At 40.8% G+C, this 18846-nt stretch overlaps 1 protein-coding gene across 1 annotated transcript in view; it reads right to left on the bottom strand.

The window, feature by feature from the left end:
- Window positions 1-18846, bottom strand: part of acoxl (acyl-CoA oxidase-like) — a 44288-nt gene that overhangs the window by 8778 nt on the left and 16664 nt on the right. Inside the window, exons 12-17 of the mRNA XM_031823698.1 lie at window positions 18248-18401; window positions 14744-14833; window positions 13119-13228; window positions 11712-11823; window positions 11408-11495; window positions 8951-9021 (exon numbers count right to left, since the gene is read on the bottom strand). Of these exons, the coding sequence (XP_031679558.1) occupies window positions 8951-9021; window positions 11408-11495; window positions 11712-11823; window positions 13119-13228; window positions 14744-14833; window positions 18248-18401 (625 nt within the window). The remainder of the gene's footprint in view (window positions 1-8950; window positions 9022-11407; window positions 11496-11711; window positions 11824-13118; window positions 13229-14743; window positions 14834-18247; window positions 18402-18846) is intronic.

Genomic DNA, 18846 nt, shown 5'->3' with positions numbered 1-18846 from the left:
ACGAGTCACATGGAGAGAAGCTTCAGGGACACTTGAGGCTCTCTGTGCTTATACAACAGACAAAGGCTGTATCAGGGAGAGTTTGAACTGCCCTACAGCCTAGAGTAATTCCTTTGAAAATAAATATTGACGAGAGTTGATTCAATGTGTAATTGTACAAGCTAAGTAATATGGGGGAAAACATCCTAGCAACAACATTTTAGGGGAGCATCAACAACATTGTGGAAACACCTAAGGCTTCGTTGGATAGACATCAAGAAGGTGTCCACAAGATAAATACTCTGATAAACAGCTGATGTGTTGTTCACTCACAGTTTCTGTTGACCAAAACTTAAATTAAGAATCACCATTGAACTTCCTTCTTATTCCCATTGTAACGTATACTGAGTCCTCAAAAAAGGTGATTTCCAACTCTGTGTCATCACATTAAACATAACTCAGATGTTTTAAATATCACGTCCTTGTATTCAGATGTTGGGTTCAAATCACTGGCTTCACTTTACAATGTAATGAATAAACTATTGATAAGTAGAGTAACATATTAAATTAGCATTCCAGTATATAAAAACACACTTTTTTTAAGCATCGAAACATATTTATAACTATTTATAATGGATTATTCATGGGAGTTATTGAAGTCTAATCTTCACCAAGAAATGTGTGTAAACATTGCACATCCTCAGATAAACGGTGTTAGTTCAGTACATATACACGTAAATCTAACCAGTGTAAGAGCTGGCATAAAACATTACTGGGTGAAGATGAGGTAATCAGTAGACATCAAACTCAATCTATCAAATTAAATAAATACTATTGATATGATATCTGTTTAGAGTGGTTGCAATTCATAACAATTTTGTAACCATGCGTGTGGAACAAAGTAATAGAATCATATGATGTAGCATCATTTGGAATCTGGGTCTGACTTTTGTCTCCAGGCGCTAGGTCAGACAATTGGTCAGACATTGGTGCTCCCTACGGCCACTTACATGCTTCTGCTTAAAATGTTAAAAGAAAACATTTTTATTTCTAAAAACAAAAAGTCAGACACAGATTCCAAATGATGCTACATCATATGATTCCATTTGGTTCAATACACGAAGCAATGGTTTCAAAATAGATGCCTACCATCTCCATAATGAATAGGCTAACCAAAAACTTGCGTAGTCATTTCGAGATTCCAATAGATAACTCTGACATTTTTTTATTTTCGCATGTGACAAAAGTGACAGTAAAACATTGTGAACCAGAAATCTTTAACATTAACACAGATATCGTAATTTGTCCAAATGATCAGTGACGAAAAATCTGCGTTGCTACTACGAGTTCCACAAGGAACTACATGGTCCATAAAATATGGTTCGTAACCAGTAATCTTTAATTATTGGCAACTTTCTCTTTCTTGAGTGGACTGAATGCTAATTTCCCGGTGTGTGTGTGATTTATTGTGGTAAATGAGGACGAGGGGTGTTTGTGGCAGCTCTCGTCAAATATGAGGTCTGGCCCATTATGACATTGTGTTGACATTGCTGTGTGAATAGCACACGGAAGCATGGGCCTCTCTCTCTGTTCCCACTCTCTTCCTATTATGCAAAACTGGTAACCTGGCAAAAAGGGCTGGACAGAAACTCATCACAAGGTCATTAAGTTTCTTATCGATAACAGTCCTCCCAAAATGCTCTTTAAAGGCAGGTCTACATGGTAAGTATTAGAGCATCGTGGGGCCATCAGAGATTATTTGACATCAGATTGGATGTCTGACCTTGTAAGCAACATTGCTTGGAGCAATCTGAAACTGACTAAAACCACAAAACAGCACTGACTATAAGAACGGCATAGGAAGACTGCATTTGAGCCATATTCAAATCAAATAGGACCGCCAATATACACTACATAACCAAAAGTACGTGGACCTGCTCGTCGAACATCTCATTTCAAAATCATGGGAATTAATATGGAGTTGATCCCCCCCCTTTCTGCTATAACAGCCTCAACTCTTCTGGGAAGGTTTTCCACTAGATGTTGGAACATTGCTGCGGGGACTTGCTTCCATTCAGCCACAAAAGCATTAGTGAGGTCAGGCACTGATGTTGGGCAATTAGGCCTGGCTCGCAGATGGCATTCCAATTCATCCCAAAGGTGTTTGATGGGGTTGAGGTCAGGGCTCTGTGCAGGCCAGTGAAGTTCTTACACACCGATCTCGACAATACATGGACCTCTGTATGGACCTCGCTTTATACACGGGGGAATTGTCATGCTGAAACAAGAAAGGGCCTTCCCCAAACTGTTGACACAAACTTGAAAGCAAATAATTGTCTAGATTGTCATTGTATGCTGTACCATTAAGATGTCTCTTCACTGGAACTAAAGGGCCGAGCCCGAACCATGAAAAACAGCCCCAAACAATTATTCCTCCTCCACCAAACTTTACAGTTGGCACTAGCATTCCGGCAGGTAGTGTTCTCCTGGCATCAGCCAAACCCAGATTCGTCTGTCAAACTGCCAGATGGTGAAACGTGATTAATCACTTCAGAGAACGCGTTTTCGCTGCTCCAGTGTCCAATGGCGGCGAGTTTATACCACTCCAGCCGACGCTTGGCATTGTGCATGGTGACGTTAGGCTGGTGTACGGTTGCTCTGCCATGGAAACCCATTCCATGAAGCTCTTGACAAACAGTTATTGTGCTCATGTTGCTTCCAGAGGCCGTTTGGAACTCAGTAGTGAGTGTTGCAACCATGGATAGATTATTTTTACACGCTATGCGCTTCAGCAGTCGGCGGTCCAGTTCTGTGGTTTTGTGTGGCCTATCAATTTGCGGCTGAGCCGTTGTTGCTCCTAGGCATTTCCACTTCACAATAACAGCACATACAGTTGACCAGGGCAGCTCTAGCAGAAATTGGACAAACTGACTTGTTGGAAAGGTGGCATCCTATGACGGTGTCACTTTGAAAGTCCCTGAGCTCTTCAGTAAGGCCATTCTATTGTCAATGTTTCTCTATGGAGATTGCATGGCTGTGCGCTCAATGTATGTATTATGTAAGGCGCTAACCATGTAGTTTAACATAGGGTATGTACTTACTATGGGACCTACATTATGACCTCCAAGTTTCTATGAGGTCAGATTATAGTCAGGCTTTCTGGACACAGCCTTGCTACATCATATTGGTGCACAATATTAGCCTCAGTCCCAGTCATGCTCTAATGTGTAAAAGGACCATGATGACATGCCAATTGTATCCCAACATTACGGCCATATCTGTCTGACCCAAAATAAAAGGGTTGAGTGATATGAACAGCACAAACCATGTTATTGTGGTAATCACACGATCGGTCGAGCAGATGCGACCGTTGGCGTTTGAAAGCAGTAAACTGTTAGGCCTGTTAGAAGCATAACGATTTAATTCCACTTAATGTGGAATGAGTCAATGGAGACAATTTTTAGTCTACTCACACAGTTCGAACACTGCTCAGGTTTGATCCCTATTATGTTAACAGAGTCATCACCACACCATCACCACAGCTCTGGTTTCTGTATGCGCTTTAATGTTTTTGCTTACTGCATGGTGTATGAATTCACTGTAGAAAACAATTTTGCATTTTGGATTACTGGTGTTTTCCAAGTAGTCTTGTTGTCAATGCTGAGATGCTTAAGGGCAATTCCATGGTAACAGAATTTCACTTCAGTTTAACAAGCCATAAAACTCTGCACAGTCAATAATTTACACAGTAAATCAAATTAAAACATTTACTGGAAAAACTGTGCAGATGAAAAGTTTGTAAAGATTTCAGTGGAAATTGTTAAAAGTAGTCATTGTGCATAGAGTTCTATGGTTTGTTAAACTTTGAAATCAATGGTTTTTGTTTGGTATAGATTTTATAATAAAAAATCTGAGTCTATGTAATTGCCCTTAAGCAGTGTTGGAATGTGAACATTTCCAACACTAGGCTCATTGAACAGACCGCAGGTATGACATCAGTCAGCTTCTGCTTCAATAGCTAATGCCGCGTTCAAGACAACTCGGAACTTGGAAACTCAGAAATGTCCGACTTGGAAACTCATTGTAGAAAGATGAGCTCAGAGTTTCCCTCGAAATGATCAGATTCAACCAATAGGAAGCTATATGGAGAGAAAAAAATCTTCGCATATTTCAACTCGGAGGTTCCAAGTTGTCTTGAAAGCACCATGAGCATCAGGAGTATACAGACGTCATCCACCATGCCCAACCTGTCTGTCCAACGAGAGGAAATCATAGGATGCCTCCCTTCTGACTCCAAGTATGTGACATTTACATAAGGCTACTATGTTGCATCCACACACTGTCGCCTGACTGACTGTCTGCCAGTTCTACACAATGTTCTAACACTGAAACCAAACGTGTGTTTATTTGAATAGTTCACATGCAACCATGAAACAAAAACTTACCATCTTGAAAACGTATGATATTTTAAGAGCAGTAGAGGGTGTTTTCCATCCTAAAATGAAGTATGACCTTAATGCAGCCCATAACATACAGTCAGAGATACAGAGGTACAGGGGAGAGACCTTGATAGTGCCCACAGAAAGGGGCTTATCTGCCTATGCAGGACTCAAGGCAGCCCGGCTAAGGCAAAGCAGCAAAGTAATCAACCACATACAGGATGGGTAGATAGCTGTGTAGGTTGTATACTAGGAGCAGCTGACACTATGCTTGATGCAAATATACAGTACCTTCAAAAAGTATTCACACCCCTTGACTTTTTCCACGTTTAGTTGTGTTACAGCCTGAATTTAAAATGGATGACATTTACATTTTTGTGTCACTAGCCTACACACAATACCCCATAATGTTAAAGTGGAATTATGTTTTTAGAAATATTTACAAATGAATTACAAATGCAAAGCTGAAATGTCTTGAGTCAATAAGTATTCAATCCCTTTGTTATGACAAGCCTAAATAAGTTCAGGAGTAAAAATGTGCTTAACAAGTCACATAATAAGTTGCATGAACTCACTCCATCTGCAATAATAATGTTTACACAATTGTCTGTAACGTTAAATCTATTTTAAATTCAGGCTGTAACACAACAAAATGTGGAATAAGTCAAGGGGTAGGATTAATTTCTGAAGGCACTGAAAGGGAATCGCAACTGAACCCACACAAGTGGCAGAGGGACAGCTTATTCCCACTCCATGATGGTCAGTGCTTCCCTATATTACATTTAGCAGCGATAGCCCACTAAATTGTTTCCACCACTGCAAAAAAATGTTTTTTTCTTTATATTTACTATTTTCTACATTGTAGAATAATAGTGAAGACATTAAAACTATGAAATAACACACATGGAATCATGTCGTAATCAAAAATGTGTTAAACAAATCTAAAACTATTTTATATTTGAGATTCTTCAAAGTAGCCACCCTTTGCCCTGATGACAGCTTTGCACACTCTTGGCATTCTCTCAACCAGCTTCATGAGAAAGTAAACTGGAAATCATTTCAATTAACAGGTGTGCCTTGTTAAGTTCATTTGTGGAATTTCTTTCCTTCCTAATGCATTTGAGCCAATCAGTTGTGTTGTGACAAGGCATGGGTGGTATACAGAAGACAGCCCTATTTGGTAAAAGACCAAGTCCATATAATGGCACGAACAGCTCAAATAAGCAACGAGAAATGACATGAAGAAGACATGAAGGTCAGTCAATCCAGAAAATGTCAAGAACTTTGATGGTGTCTTCAAGTGTAGTCATAAAAACCATCAAGCGCTATGATGAAACTGGCTCTCATGAGGACCGCCACAGGAAAGTAAGACCCAGAGTTACAGTTGAAGTCGGGGAGGTTTACATACACCTTAGCCAAATACATTTAAAAACTCAGTTTTTCACAATTCCTGACATTTAATCAGAGTAAAAATTCCCTGTCTTAGGTCAGTTAAGATCACCACTTTATTTTAAGAATGTGAAATGTCAGAATTATAGTAGAGAGACTGATATATTTCAGCTTTTATTTCTTTCATCACATTCCCAGTGAGTCAGAAGTTTACATACACTCAATTAGTATTTGGTAGCGTTGCCTTTAAATTGTTTAACTTGGATCAAATGTTTCGAGTAGCCTTCCACAAGCTTCCCACAATAAGTTGGGTGAATTTTGGCCTATTCCTCCTGACAGAGCTGGTGTAACTGAGTCAGGTTTGTAGGCCTCCTTGCTCACACACACTTTTTCTGTTCTGCCCACACATTTTCTATATACCTTGACTTTGTTGTCCTTAAGCCATTTTGCCACAACTTTGGAAGTATGCTTGGGGTCATTGTCCATTTGGAAGACCCATTTGCGACCAAGCTTTAACTTCCTGACTGATGTCTTGAGTTGTTGCTTCAATATAGCCACATAATTTTCCACCCTCATGATGCCATCTATTTTGTGAAGTATACCAGCCCTTCATGCAGCAAAGCACCCTCACAACATGATGCTGCCACCCCCGTGCTTCACGGTTGGGATGGTGTTCTTCGGCTTGCAAGCCTCCCCTCCCCCTTTTTCCTCCAAACATAACGATGGTCATTATGACCAAACAGTTCTATTTTTGTTTCATCAGACCAGAGGACATTTCTCCAAAAAGTACGATCTTTGTCCCCATGTGCAGTTGCAAACCGTAGTCTGGCTTTTTTATGGTGGCTTTGGAGCAGTGGCTTCATCCTTGCTGAGTGGCCTTTCAGGTTATGTAAATATAGGACTCATTTTACTGTGGATATAGATACATTTGTACCTGTTTCCTCCAGCATCTTCACAAGGTCCTTTGCTGTCGTTCTGGGATTGATGTGCTCTTTTCGCACCACAGTATGTTCATCTCTAGGAGACAGAACGCGTCTCCTTCCTGAGCAGTATGACGGCTGCGTGGTCCCATACTTGTGTACAGATGAATGTGGTATCTTCAGGTATTTGGAAATTGCTACCAAGGATGAACCAGACTTGTGGAGGTCTACAACTTTTTTTTCTGAGGTCTTAGCTGATTATTTTGATTTTCCCATGATGTCAAGCAAAGAGGCACTGCATTTGAAGGTTGGACTTGAAATACATTCACAGGTACACCTCCAATTGACTCATATTATGTCAATTAGCCTATCAGAAGCTTCTAAAGCCATGGCATCTTCTTCTCACCTAATACCTTTTTTGCACTATTGTTTAGAGCCTGTAAGTAAGCATTTTACTGTAAGGTCTACACCTGTTGCATTCGTCGCACGTGACAAAAAAACTTTGATTTGATTCTGGAATTTTCCAAGCTGTTTAAAGGCACAGTCAACTTAGTGTACGTAAACTTCTGACCCACTGGAATTGTGATATAATTGAAATGTAAACAATTGTTGAAAAAATTACTTGTGTCATGCACAAAGTAGAGGTCCTAATCGACTTGCCAAAACTATAGTTTGTTAACAAGAAATTTGTATAGTGGTTGAAAAACGAGTTTTAATGACTCCAACCTAAGTGTATGTAAACTTCCGACTTCAACTGTACCTCTGCTGCAGAAGATATGTTCATTGGAGTTACCAGCCTCAGAAATTGCAACCCAAATAAATGCTTTACAGAGATCAAGTAACAGACATCTCAGCATCAACTGTTCAGAGGAGAGTGCGTGAACCAGGCCTTCATGGTCAAATTTCTGCAAAGAAACCACTACTAAAGGACACCAATTAGAAGAAGAGACTTGCTTGGGGCAAGAAATACGAGCAATGGACATTAGACCGGTGGAAATATGTCCTTTGGTCTGATGAGTCCAAATTTGAGATTTTTGGTTTCCACTGCCGTGTCTTTGTGATGCGCAGAGTAGGTGAAACTGATGATCTCTGCATGTGTAGTTCCCATTGTGAAGTATGGAGGAGGTGGTGTGATGGTGGGGGATGCTTTGCTGGTGACACTGTCAGTGATTTATTTAGAATTCAATGTACACTTAACTAGCATGGCTACCACAGCATTCTTTGCATTTGGTTTGCGCTTAGTGGGACTATCATTTGTTTTTCAATACGACAATGATCCAACACACCTCCAGGTTGTGTAAAGGCTATTTGACCAAGAAGGAGCATGATGGAGTGCTGCATCAGATGACCTGGCTTCCACAATCACCCGACATCAACCCAATTGAGATGGTTTGGGATGAGTTGGACCGCAGAGTGGAAAAGCAGCCAACAAGTGCTCAGCATATGTGGGAACTCCTTCAAGACTGTTGGAAAAGCATTCCAGGTGAAGCTGGTTGAGAGAATGCCAATAGTGTGCAAAGCTATCATCAAGGCAAAGTGTGGCTATTTTGAAGAATCTAATATATATAACACTTTTTTGGTTACTACATAAATCCATATGGGTTATTTCACAGATTTGTAGAAAATAGTACAAATAAAGAAAAATCCTTAGGTGTAGGTGTGTCCAATATTTTGACTGGTACTGTATTTCTGCCGAGACGCGCTTTTAAATGGATAGTTGTAGGCTCAATGACTGGAAGTCTATGGAAACAGCTAGCATTTCTTTGCACTAACGCTAGTAGCAATGCACTCCCCTTCGCTACACTTAACACCACTACTGAAAAATTCCTAGGGAAAACACTGATGGTACAGTAATGTAGAAAATGTATACAAATTAAAATTCTACTGCATAGGGTATTAAGTGAGAATTGTACTGTTTTCTCAACCTGTTTTTTACGAGGACAAGTAAGAATTATGGGAAAAAGAACATTAAGACTTTTGCATTCTATAATTGTATTCTTTGTAAAAACACAAAATGTGAACAGGACAGGTGTGACTAGGCTATACAGGAGGTTCATATGAGGACTTATCACATTATTACCTTGTAGGGAACTCATGAAACGTGTTCAAAGTGTTGTTTCTGAGAACTTTCCATAGGACCTAACTGATGACTCAAAAGCAGAGCTTCTGGTTTCCTATTGAACGGTGAGAGACAGAAGAGTGGAAAACTGGTTTCACACATACCTTCGTTAGCAAGGTGTGGTCTTCTTCGACTGGGCACTCTTGAACGGCCAGAGCAAACTGCTCCAGTGTTACTATGGAAACAAACAAAAAAATCAGTGAGGCTAAGCAAAAATATTACCCAGCTAGGCAGTGGGTCACTATTGTTCAGCCTCAATGCAGTGACAGTCACACAGAACAACATTTCATGGAAACATAATGAAATATTGGGTTCTCTTTTACTGTTCGTTGCTTTGTAATACAAAACAGGATACCATATGCTCATAATGAATTATAGTCAGTAGATAATGAAAAAGAATGTGATGTTCGACTAAATAAATCTTAACAATTTATGAACAATAAACACACTTCAGAAAGTGTTGAGGAAAACAAATGTTGCAACCACAAAAGTATCTGAATATGAATCTTGTGTAAATAACATAGAACTGAATCCCTGTTCAGAATCAATATATGTCGGTCGGCCAATTGTGGTGGGGAGACCTACAACTACAACAACAGTATTAGAGGACCATGACATCTAGTCATAGTGATACTAGGTATAAGCACTAACCCACAAGGGTTAGGCCATCACATCAGGCCATCACACTGGGTTATGTGCTACTGCACCACCAAGAGACAACTACTATGCAACTTCACTGCAATTGAGGAAACGTTTTTTCAAGTCCTGTCAAAACTGTAGGGCAAAGGCATTATATTGCTAAGGAATGGAATATGACAACAAAACCATTTCACTCTGAGGGGGCCTCTATGTATCAGTCAGCCTCCAGACCGCTCTTAGCTTTCAAACATCAGACACCTTTGTGCTCTTTAGTACCTTGCGGCTGGTTAAGGTTGTAAGACTGCTTGTGTGTGTGTGTGTGTGTGTGTGCCGATGTGTGTGCCGATGTGTGTGCCTGTCAGTTTGTGTGTGCCTGGGAGTTTGTGTTTGCTTGTGTGTGTGTGTGTGTGTGTGTGCCTGTGAGTTTGTGCATGCCTATGAGTTTGTGTGTGTGTTCCTATGAGTTTGTGTGTGTGTGTGTGTGTGTGCCGGTGTGTGTGCCTATGAGTTTGTTTGTGCCTGTGTGTGTGTGTGTGTGTGTGTGTGTGAGTTTGTTTGTGCCTGTGTGTGTGTGTGTGTGTGTGTGTGTGTGTGTGTGTGTGTGTGTGTGTGTGTGTGGGATGAAAGTGAGAGAAGGGAAAGGTTATGGTCTTTAAGAGACAGTGGTGTCTTTACATAGTCCCACTGGTTCAAAACACAAACCCCTACACTTATGCACACAGTTTTAGTACACAAAAAACAGATTCTGATATCTTACTTTTCATACGTAATGACCACTATATTCGTTCATCTACTTAACGCCTAGGAGAGTTACAAAAATTCACATATGATTCAGATAATCAAATCAAATCGTATTTGTCACATACACATGTTTAGCAGATGTTATTGCCGGTGTAGCGAAATGCTTGTGTTTCTAGCTTCCACAGTGCAGTAATATCTAAACTAATCAACTAGTCTCGATGCACAGATTAATCATATGCTAATGCTAGGCCGGAGGAAAAAGCCTGCTCAGTGCACACCCTGTAACTCTCCAGGACCAGGGTAGGCTGTAGTCTACCCACCTGTAACTCTCCAAGACCAGGGTAGGCTGTAGTCAACCCACCTGTAACTCTCCAATACCAGGGTAGGCTGTAGTCTACCCACCTGTAACTCTCCAATACCAGGGTAGGCTGTAGTCTACCCACCTGTAACTCTCCAATACCAGGGTAGGCTGTAGTCTACCCACCTGTAACTCTCCAGGACCAGGGTAGGCTGTAGTCTACCCACCTGTAACTCTCCAGGACCAGGGTAGGCTGTAGTCTACCCACCTGTAACTCTCCAATACCAGGGTAGGCTGTAGTCTACCCACCTGTAACTCTCCAATACCAGGGTAGGCTGTAGTCTACCCACCTGTAACTCTCCAGGACCAGGGTAGGCTGTAGTCTACCCACCTGTAACTCTCCAGGACCAGGGTAGGCTGTAGTCAACCCACCTGTAACTCTCCAATACCAGGGTAGGCTGTAGTCTACCCACCTGTAACTCTCCAGGACCAGGGTAGACTATAGTCTACCCACCTGTAACTCTCCAATACCAGGGTAGGCTGTAGTCTACCCACCTGTAACTCTCCAGGACCAGGGTAGGCTGTAGTCTACCCACCTGTAACTCTCCAGGACCAGGGTAGGCTGTAGTCTACCCACCTGTAACTCTCCAGGACCAGGGTAGGCTGTAGTCTACCCACCTGTAACTCTCCAGGACCAGGGTAGGCTGTAGTCTACCCACCTGTAACTCACCAGGACCAGGGTAGGCTGTAGTCTACCCACCTGTAACTCTCCAGGACCAGGGTAGGCTGTAGTCTACCCACCTGTAACTCTCCAATACCAGGGTAGACTGTTGTCTACCCACCTGTAACTCTCCAGGACCAGGGTAGGCTGTAGTCTACCCACCTCTGTGTATGTGTGCTAAGGCCAGGCCGGTCACATGATGAAGACAGGAGTTCCAGGCATCAAAAAACTCCTCTCTTTTCTTCTCTACCTGCAGGAGACAATGGACAGAGAAATATAAGGCTTCATTAAGAGTTCATAAAGTCTTGATCAAACCTTTCCAAAACCAACTGTGAATCAATTTACACCTAGCTGTATCAACATCAAACCGACGTTTGACAAACTGGTGCTAAAATAGTCAATTCATGCTTTCAACATTTGTTGTTGGACTTCTCTTATTGTAGTCCATGCCTTTAGATGGACTGACCTTGTTGTAGAGTCTGGTTGCTAGGCTGCGCTGTAGAACCCTCTCCCTATAGGACACTGCTTTCAGCAGGAAACTCATGTCCCCCACCGTATCTACATTGAAGCCAAGGAAACTACCGAAGATGGACATGAACAACATTATCAACCTGAACAAATTCTATCATTGCACAATTCTATAGACATGAGGAAAGTGGGCAGTTAGTGTACTATTTTAGTGTACTAAAGCACTCACACACACACACACTTCCACAAGTGGGTACAAGCAAGACTATTCTCTCATTAAGGACTTTTTAGATAAATTGTTTTCATTGTACAGTATGTTCAAGCAAATAGGCAGAATAAACAGCATTGGACAAATAACAACTGCATCGTCAGTACACGTCCAACACATTTTCACATGATATGCAGTAAAAACAAAGCAAAAAACAAATGAGAAAATAAACCCTAAATGAAACCCACCCCATCCATCCACCCAAGTGACCTGTTCGATTTAACTCTTTAAAGCAAGAGCCCTTTCACTTTCAGCAGGGTTTGACCACATTGTTAAGGTTCTTTCATGAACAACTTCTAATAACTTTCAAGATGGTCTCATAACCAGCCAAGCACAGGGATTGTGTAAAGGTTGTACACGCTAAACGGACATGACACCTAGACATCTCACCAGATAGTGGAAAACCACACTACCATAGTAGCAGTGTGTAAAATGAAAGGGGGACTCTATTCTGGGAAACAGTAGCATCTTAAAAGAACATATATCTTAATGTTCCACTTCACAATAAGATGAATGAGTTTGTGTGATAGCTTGTGAGAAAAGAGATGTGGTTTCCCCTACTAGGAAATATGAGAATATACAAATAAATATGAGAATACATGTGAATAAATGATGTATTTGAGAGGAGTTGAGAGTGTGGACAAATGTCTGGGCTTTTCTGTTGTATAGAAGACTCAGCATTATATTTTGAATGCTAAATTCTAGAGGTTTGTGGGTGTTTAGTGAGTCTAAAACTGTCCCCATGAGCAAGAAATAGCTCACGTGAATGTACTTATTTGACACACAAAGAATAGAAGACAGTGGCATAAAAAGCAGTGTACTGTATACATTTTGAACCCATTTCCTAAAGTGTAGCTAATAAAAATAAAATAAAAATGGTTTTGTCACATACACCTGATAGGTACAGTGAAATGTGTTGTTTTATAGGGTCAGCCATAGTAGTACAGCGTCCCTGGAGAAAATGAGGGTTAAGTTCCTTGCTCAAGTGCAAATCGATAGATTTTTCACCTTGTCAGCTTGGGTATTTGAACCTGCGACCTTTCATTTACTGGCCCAACGCTTTAACCTCTAGGATACCTGCCACCTTCAATATATGACCCTCTAACGATCTTGTGGCGTTGAGTGGCCTTCACTGACCTGGTTCTGACCCTGTCAGACACTGAACTCGTCCAGGTTTTGATGAGTCCGCCCACCACACTGTTTCCCAGCTGCCTGGTGAACTGGGTCATGAGCTCCTTTACCACCACCTGGGACAGGTCAGAGGTCAAAGGTTGAGTGCTTGAATGCTGAGTTGCCAAACATACAAACCTCTGTTGTACTAGTACAGTTACATGTATTTAAGAATGGGGACAATGGTGGATGATCAGGATTTATATTGGATAAATGTATAGATATGCTGCGTGTCAACATTCATTGTGAAAAACAAGGCTGGGGGAAGCTAAACTGAAGCGGTCTATAGCTAGCACCAAGACATATTTTAACCGCTCATACAGTAGCATAACTAGTCTTTCAATGTAGAGCTGGATGATTAATTGCCATCTCATGATAGGTGAAACACTTGCAATGTCATAAATGGGCAAATCCACTTTTGGAACTGTAAAAGAGAGACCCTATACAATCTGGCACACCCTTCATGTTTAAATTTGGGTAAAATGTCAGTTTGGGTCAGCTGTGGTCTTCTTCATGCTTTCAGGTCAGTAGTAACCTGATTAAATGTGGTTGGGGACTGTCATCTTCATTAGGGGTGCAGTTTGGATACTGTTAGTGGAGGGTTGAGTTGAGTTCAGCTGGCATAGCCTCCTCTCTCCTTGTGACTGCAGTCCAGACAGATAGACACCTTAGTTGCCATAAATATTTAATTATGTTTGACTTGGCACTGTGTTTGACTTCAAGTTCCCACTCCGATCCTTCCCTTGCAATTTTTCATACTTCACTTTGCACTACATGTCCTATACATCTTACCTTTGATGCATATTAAGCAAAATAAAATAATGACTATACTGTACAACAATATCGAAATGATAAGAACATATAATTGCACAACAGTTGGTCTGACACAAAACCACCTTCATGTTCAGTCACACCCTTGTAAATACATTCTGTCAACCAAATTAACCTCCTGTCTACAGAAATATCATTCTCCATCATTAAATCAAACTGGGACAATGATTTCACTATCCACTTGATGGTTTATGAATATTTCCCAGGGTCTGCGAATTATTTTAGTTTATGATGAGCTATTCTGATTTCTGAGTCTCCCTCAACAGCACTGTATCTGAATGGTGACCTTGTTCCTATTATCTCAGAGTTCAGAGAATCGTGTGTGTGTGTGTAGTACACTCATCACTTGCTTTGTAGTTCCACTCTACACTCGCAAACAAGGAGAAATCGCCCTCATCCCCAATAAGCCAAAAAGAATAATATCCAATTGTGTGAAAACACATACTAATTCAATTCTCTCAAAGCACAATTCCTTTATCAAGTTGCAGGGGCTTCACTCTAGAAAATGTCAGTATATAGTTTTTGCCAAAACTAAGGTTCATCTGACTGTTTTGAGAAATAAAGGCAGACTCTGTGAGCTCTATCAACTTGTCTGTCTAGGAGCCATGGTTAGTATACAGTAAATGTGAAAATCACATTACCAGTTTCAAACATTTCACATCAAAAGTGTGATGAACAACAAAACAACATAAGTACTTCAAGTTTTAGAGAAGGTGTGAGTAAAATATTGAAGAGGACTTTGCCCTCTTTGGTTCTTTTACCTGTAACATGACGACGTTGTCCCCTTCAAATGTGACAAAGACATCAGAGTCACACTTCAGAGCAGGGATTCGGTTCTCCATCATAAAACCCTAACAAAGGTCAGAACCCAGAGAAACACGTCATCCACTGATATAAAGACACACCTAATTTATATACAGTATTAATGGGTTTCACATTCACATGTCCAATTCATGTACGTAAATAAAATTCAATTAGTGGTCAACAACCCTGGTCCTAAAATGCCACAGATGATGTATGCTTCCATTCCACTAGCACTAGAACACCCAATTCCACAAATCATGGTACAGGGACCAGCAAGATTGTCAACTAATATGTCGACCAATGAAATAATAGATCAACACTAGTTGGTCATTTCACATGAAGAAAAAGTGTGTGACTTGCTTCAGCTCTTTGAATGTATTTTCTGGTAGTGGAAGAAGATTCAAATGTATTACTGAAGTGAAGCGGTGAAATATTGTCAAAGTTAAATATATTAAAATATCTGGTCTGATTACATCGACAAACTACTATATCAACAGTACTACTTTGGAGTGTGGGGCAGTTGGATCACATATTCCATCACAAATAAGATTACTGCACTTTTATGCACATTCTTACGAGAAAACCACAGTATATGACAACTGTAATAATTCCTCATAAGGAATTAGAAAAGTTTTGGGCTATTATTGGGGAGAGAAATAGGATGGTGCCTCTAGTGGAAGAAGTTTAGACTATTTTTTGTTGCTATAGTAACCTCCCTTCAATGATACATTTATTTCATAACCAAATTATAAAGCTGTTGAAAAGAAAGTTATGACTGGATGGATCGCTCAATAAATAGGATGTATAAATAAATGGATAGATACATAAAGTAAGGACACAGAATTAAAGACCTAATGGATGGAGGAATGATGGGATAAATGCAAAGATAAAAGGAAGTTATGGAATATGGATGAATGGACATTTTCAGTATAATGAGAGTTGTGAATGTGTTGTGCAAGTCGGAGTGTCTTGCTTTACACCACACAAAGAATGTTTGAAATCAAAACAAAGGCGTCTCCAATCCTACTTCCGTGTCCTAGTCAAGGAGTTTGAGAAAATTCCTTGGTTCTAGAGGGTGGTGAGCACAGAATTGCACATCAGCGCCACCAGCAGGATGAGGGTTTAGTACTGTGCAAGGCAGCCTACAGACAAGTACTAAAGGTAAACGATAACTACATGTAGACAAACAGTGGTAGGTTAGTTCAGTGGGTTGGGGTGAGCTGTGTGGCATAGTAAGTCTTAGTCGCGTTGTAAAGAATAATAATAAACTATAAGTCAGAAATCATTCTTACAATATCTAAAGAATATTATGACTTGAGAAATGGAGACTTAAAGATGTTAATTGTTTCATAAATAATTTTAAAAAACATTTCAAAACAGCTTCACTTTTGAAAGCAGTGAAATAAACAGGTAAAAGTCAGACGGTGTCAGTACAAAATGCGGTCTGTGTAGGATCAGACACTCAAGAGATGCGAGCACTCCCACATGACAAGGCGCAGCGTTGTGGTTTCCCAAGTTGCCCTTAGATCACCTCAACGAGAAACACTCAAACCTATTCATCACAGCATTAGGGACTTATTACAATGAAACTATCCCCTACAACAGCAGTATTGAATCAACTGAAAGAGTAGACAGAAGTGACCTCCAAGAACCCTCTGCACTCTACATGGACATGGTCACATTGGCATCCAAAAACAAGATCCAGAACTAGACAATGGATCTGGGTCTTTAAATTAAAGAAACATGGTTAGCAGATGACTGGGGAGTAGTGGTATTTAAATAGGATTGGAATAATGTAATGTGTACAGTGGGGCAAAAAAGTATTTAGTCAGCCACCAATTGTGCAAGTTCTCCCACTTAAAAAGATGAGAGAGGCCTGTACATTTCATCATAGGTACACTTCAACTATGACAGACAAAATGAGAAAAAAAATCCAGAAAATCACATTGTAGGATTTTTTATGAATTTATTTGCAAATTATGGTGGAAAATAAGTATTTGGTCAATAACAAAAGTTTATCTCAATACTTTGTTATATACCCTTTGTTGGCAATGACAGAGGTCAAACGTTTTCAGTAAGTCTTCACAAGGTTTTCACACACTATTGCTGGTATTTTGTCCCATTCCTCCATGCAGATCTCCTCTAGAGCAGTGATGTTTTGGGGCTGTTGCTGGGCAACACGGACTTTCTACTCCCTCCAAATATTTTCTATGGGGTTGAGATCTGGAGACTGGCTAGGCCACTCCAGGACCTTGAAATGCTTCTTACGAAGCCATTCCTTCGTTGCCCGGGCGGTGTGTTTGGGATCATTGTCATGCTGAAAGACCCAGCCACGTTTCATCTTCAATGCCCTTGCTGATGGAAGGAGGTTTTCACTCAAAGTCTCACGATACATGGCCCCATTCATTCTTTCCTTTACACGGATCAGTCGTCCTGGTCCCTTTGCAGAAAAACAGCCCCAAAGCATGATGTTTCTACCCCCATGCTTCACAGTAGGTATGGTGTTCTTTGGATGCAACTCAGCATTCTTTGTCCTCCAAACACGACGAGTTGAGTTTTTACCAAAAAGTTATATTTTGGTTTCATCTGACCATATGACATTCTCCCAATCTTCTTCTGGATCATCCAAATGCTCTCTAGCAAACTTCAGACGGGCCTGGACATGTACTGGCTTAAGCAGGGGGACATGTCTGGCACTGCAGGATTTGAGTCCCTGGCGGCGTAGTGTGTTACTGATGGTAGGCTTTGTTACTTTGGTCCCAGCTCTCTGCAGGTCATTCACTAGGTCCCCCAGTGTGGTTCTGGGATTTTTGCTCACCGTTCTTGTGATCATTTTGACCCCACGGGGTGAGATCTTGCGTGGAGCCCCAGATCGAGGAAGATTATCAGTGGTCTTGTATGTCTTCCATTTCCTAATAATTGCTCCCACAGTTGATTTCTTCAAACCAAGCTGCTTACCTATTGCAGATTCAGTCTTCCCAGCCTGGTGCAGGTCTACAATTTTGTTTCTGGTGTCCTTTGACAGCTCTTTGGTCTTGGCCATAGTGGAGTTTGGAGTGTGACTGTTTGAGGTTGTGGACAGGTGTCTTTTATACTGATAATAAGTTCAAACAGGTGCCATTAATACAGGTAACGAGTGGAGGACAGAGGAGCCTCTTAAATAAGAAGTTACAGGTCTGTGAGAGCCAGAAATCTTGCTTGTTTGTAGGTGACCAAATACTTATTTTCCACCATAACTTGCAAATAAATTAATAAAAAATCCTACAATGTGATTTTCTGGATTTTTCTAATTTTGTCTGTCATAGTTGAAGTGTACCTATGTTGAAAATTACAGGCCTCTCTCATCTTTTTAAGTGGGAGAACTTGCACAATTGGTGGCTGATTAAATACTTTTTGCCCCACTGTATGCACGCAGGCAGGCACACCCACACACACAAGCAAACGTGCACACACACACACACCATGCCCCCGGTGCACTCGCGGCACTCTTGAAGGCAGGCGAGGTTCTCCCAGGTACTATAGGCTTTGAGTCCAGCAACCAGAGCCTGGAGAGAACTATTATTCTGTAGAACCTCTCCTTTGCACAGAGCATGGTCCATCGTACATGCTGCAAACCTGAAACACACACACACACAAAATGGACACATAACATAAGACATTAGAACACCTTCCTAGTATGATGTTCTATAATTATAATACCATATAATAGTGAGGGGCATACCTTCAAAAGAAAAAGGAGAGAATATGTACAGACAAAACACTAACAGACAGAACACTGACACTACAATGCATCATCATAGTGACAAGACTATCATTTACTGGCATTAGATACAACGGCTCTTTTCACCACTATGTCAGTTAACATCAAATCCATCAGCATGTGGTGGAAATAACACCGTTTAAGAGTAGTGTCTCTCTTTATATATCCCAGCGTAGGGCCATGAGAGTAGAGGAAGTTTCAAGTGGTGTTTGACTACAGTTCTCTCTGATATTGACGTGTGTAGAGCAAAAAAACCTGAAGAAGCCCGTAAGCCGAAACGCATAGGTTTTACTTTTTGCC

This window comes from Oncorhynchus kisutch, linkage group LG4 (genome assembly GCF_002021735.2).
Source record: "Oncorhynchus kisutch isolate 150728-3 linkage group LG4, Okis_V2, whole genome shotgun sequence".
In the NCBI taxonomy this organism is placed as follows: domain Eukaryota; kingdom Metazoa; phylum Chordata; class Actinopteri; order Salmoniformes; family Salmonidae; genus Oncorhynchus; species Oncorhynchus kisutch.
Note: the sequence above shows the minus strand (reverse complement) of the source record. Positions and strands in the feature narration are given on the sequence as shown.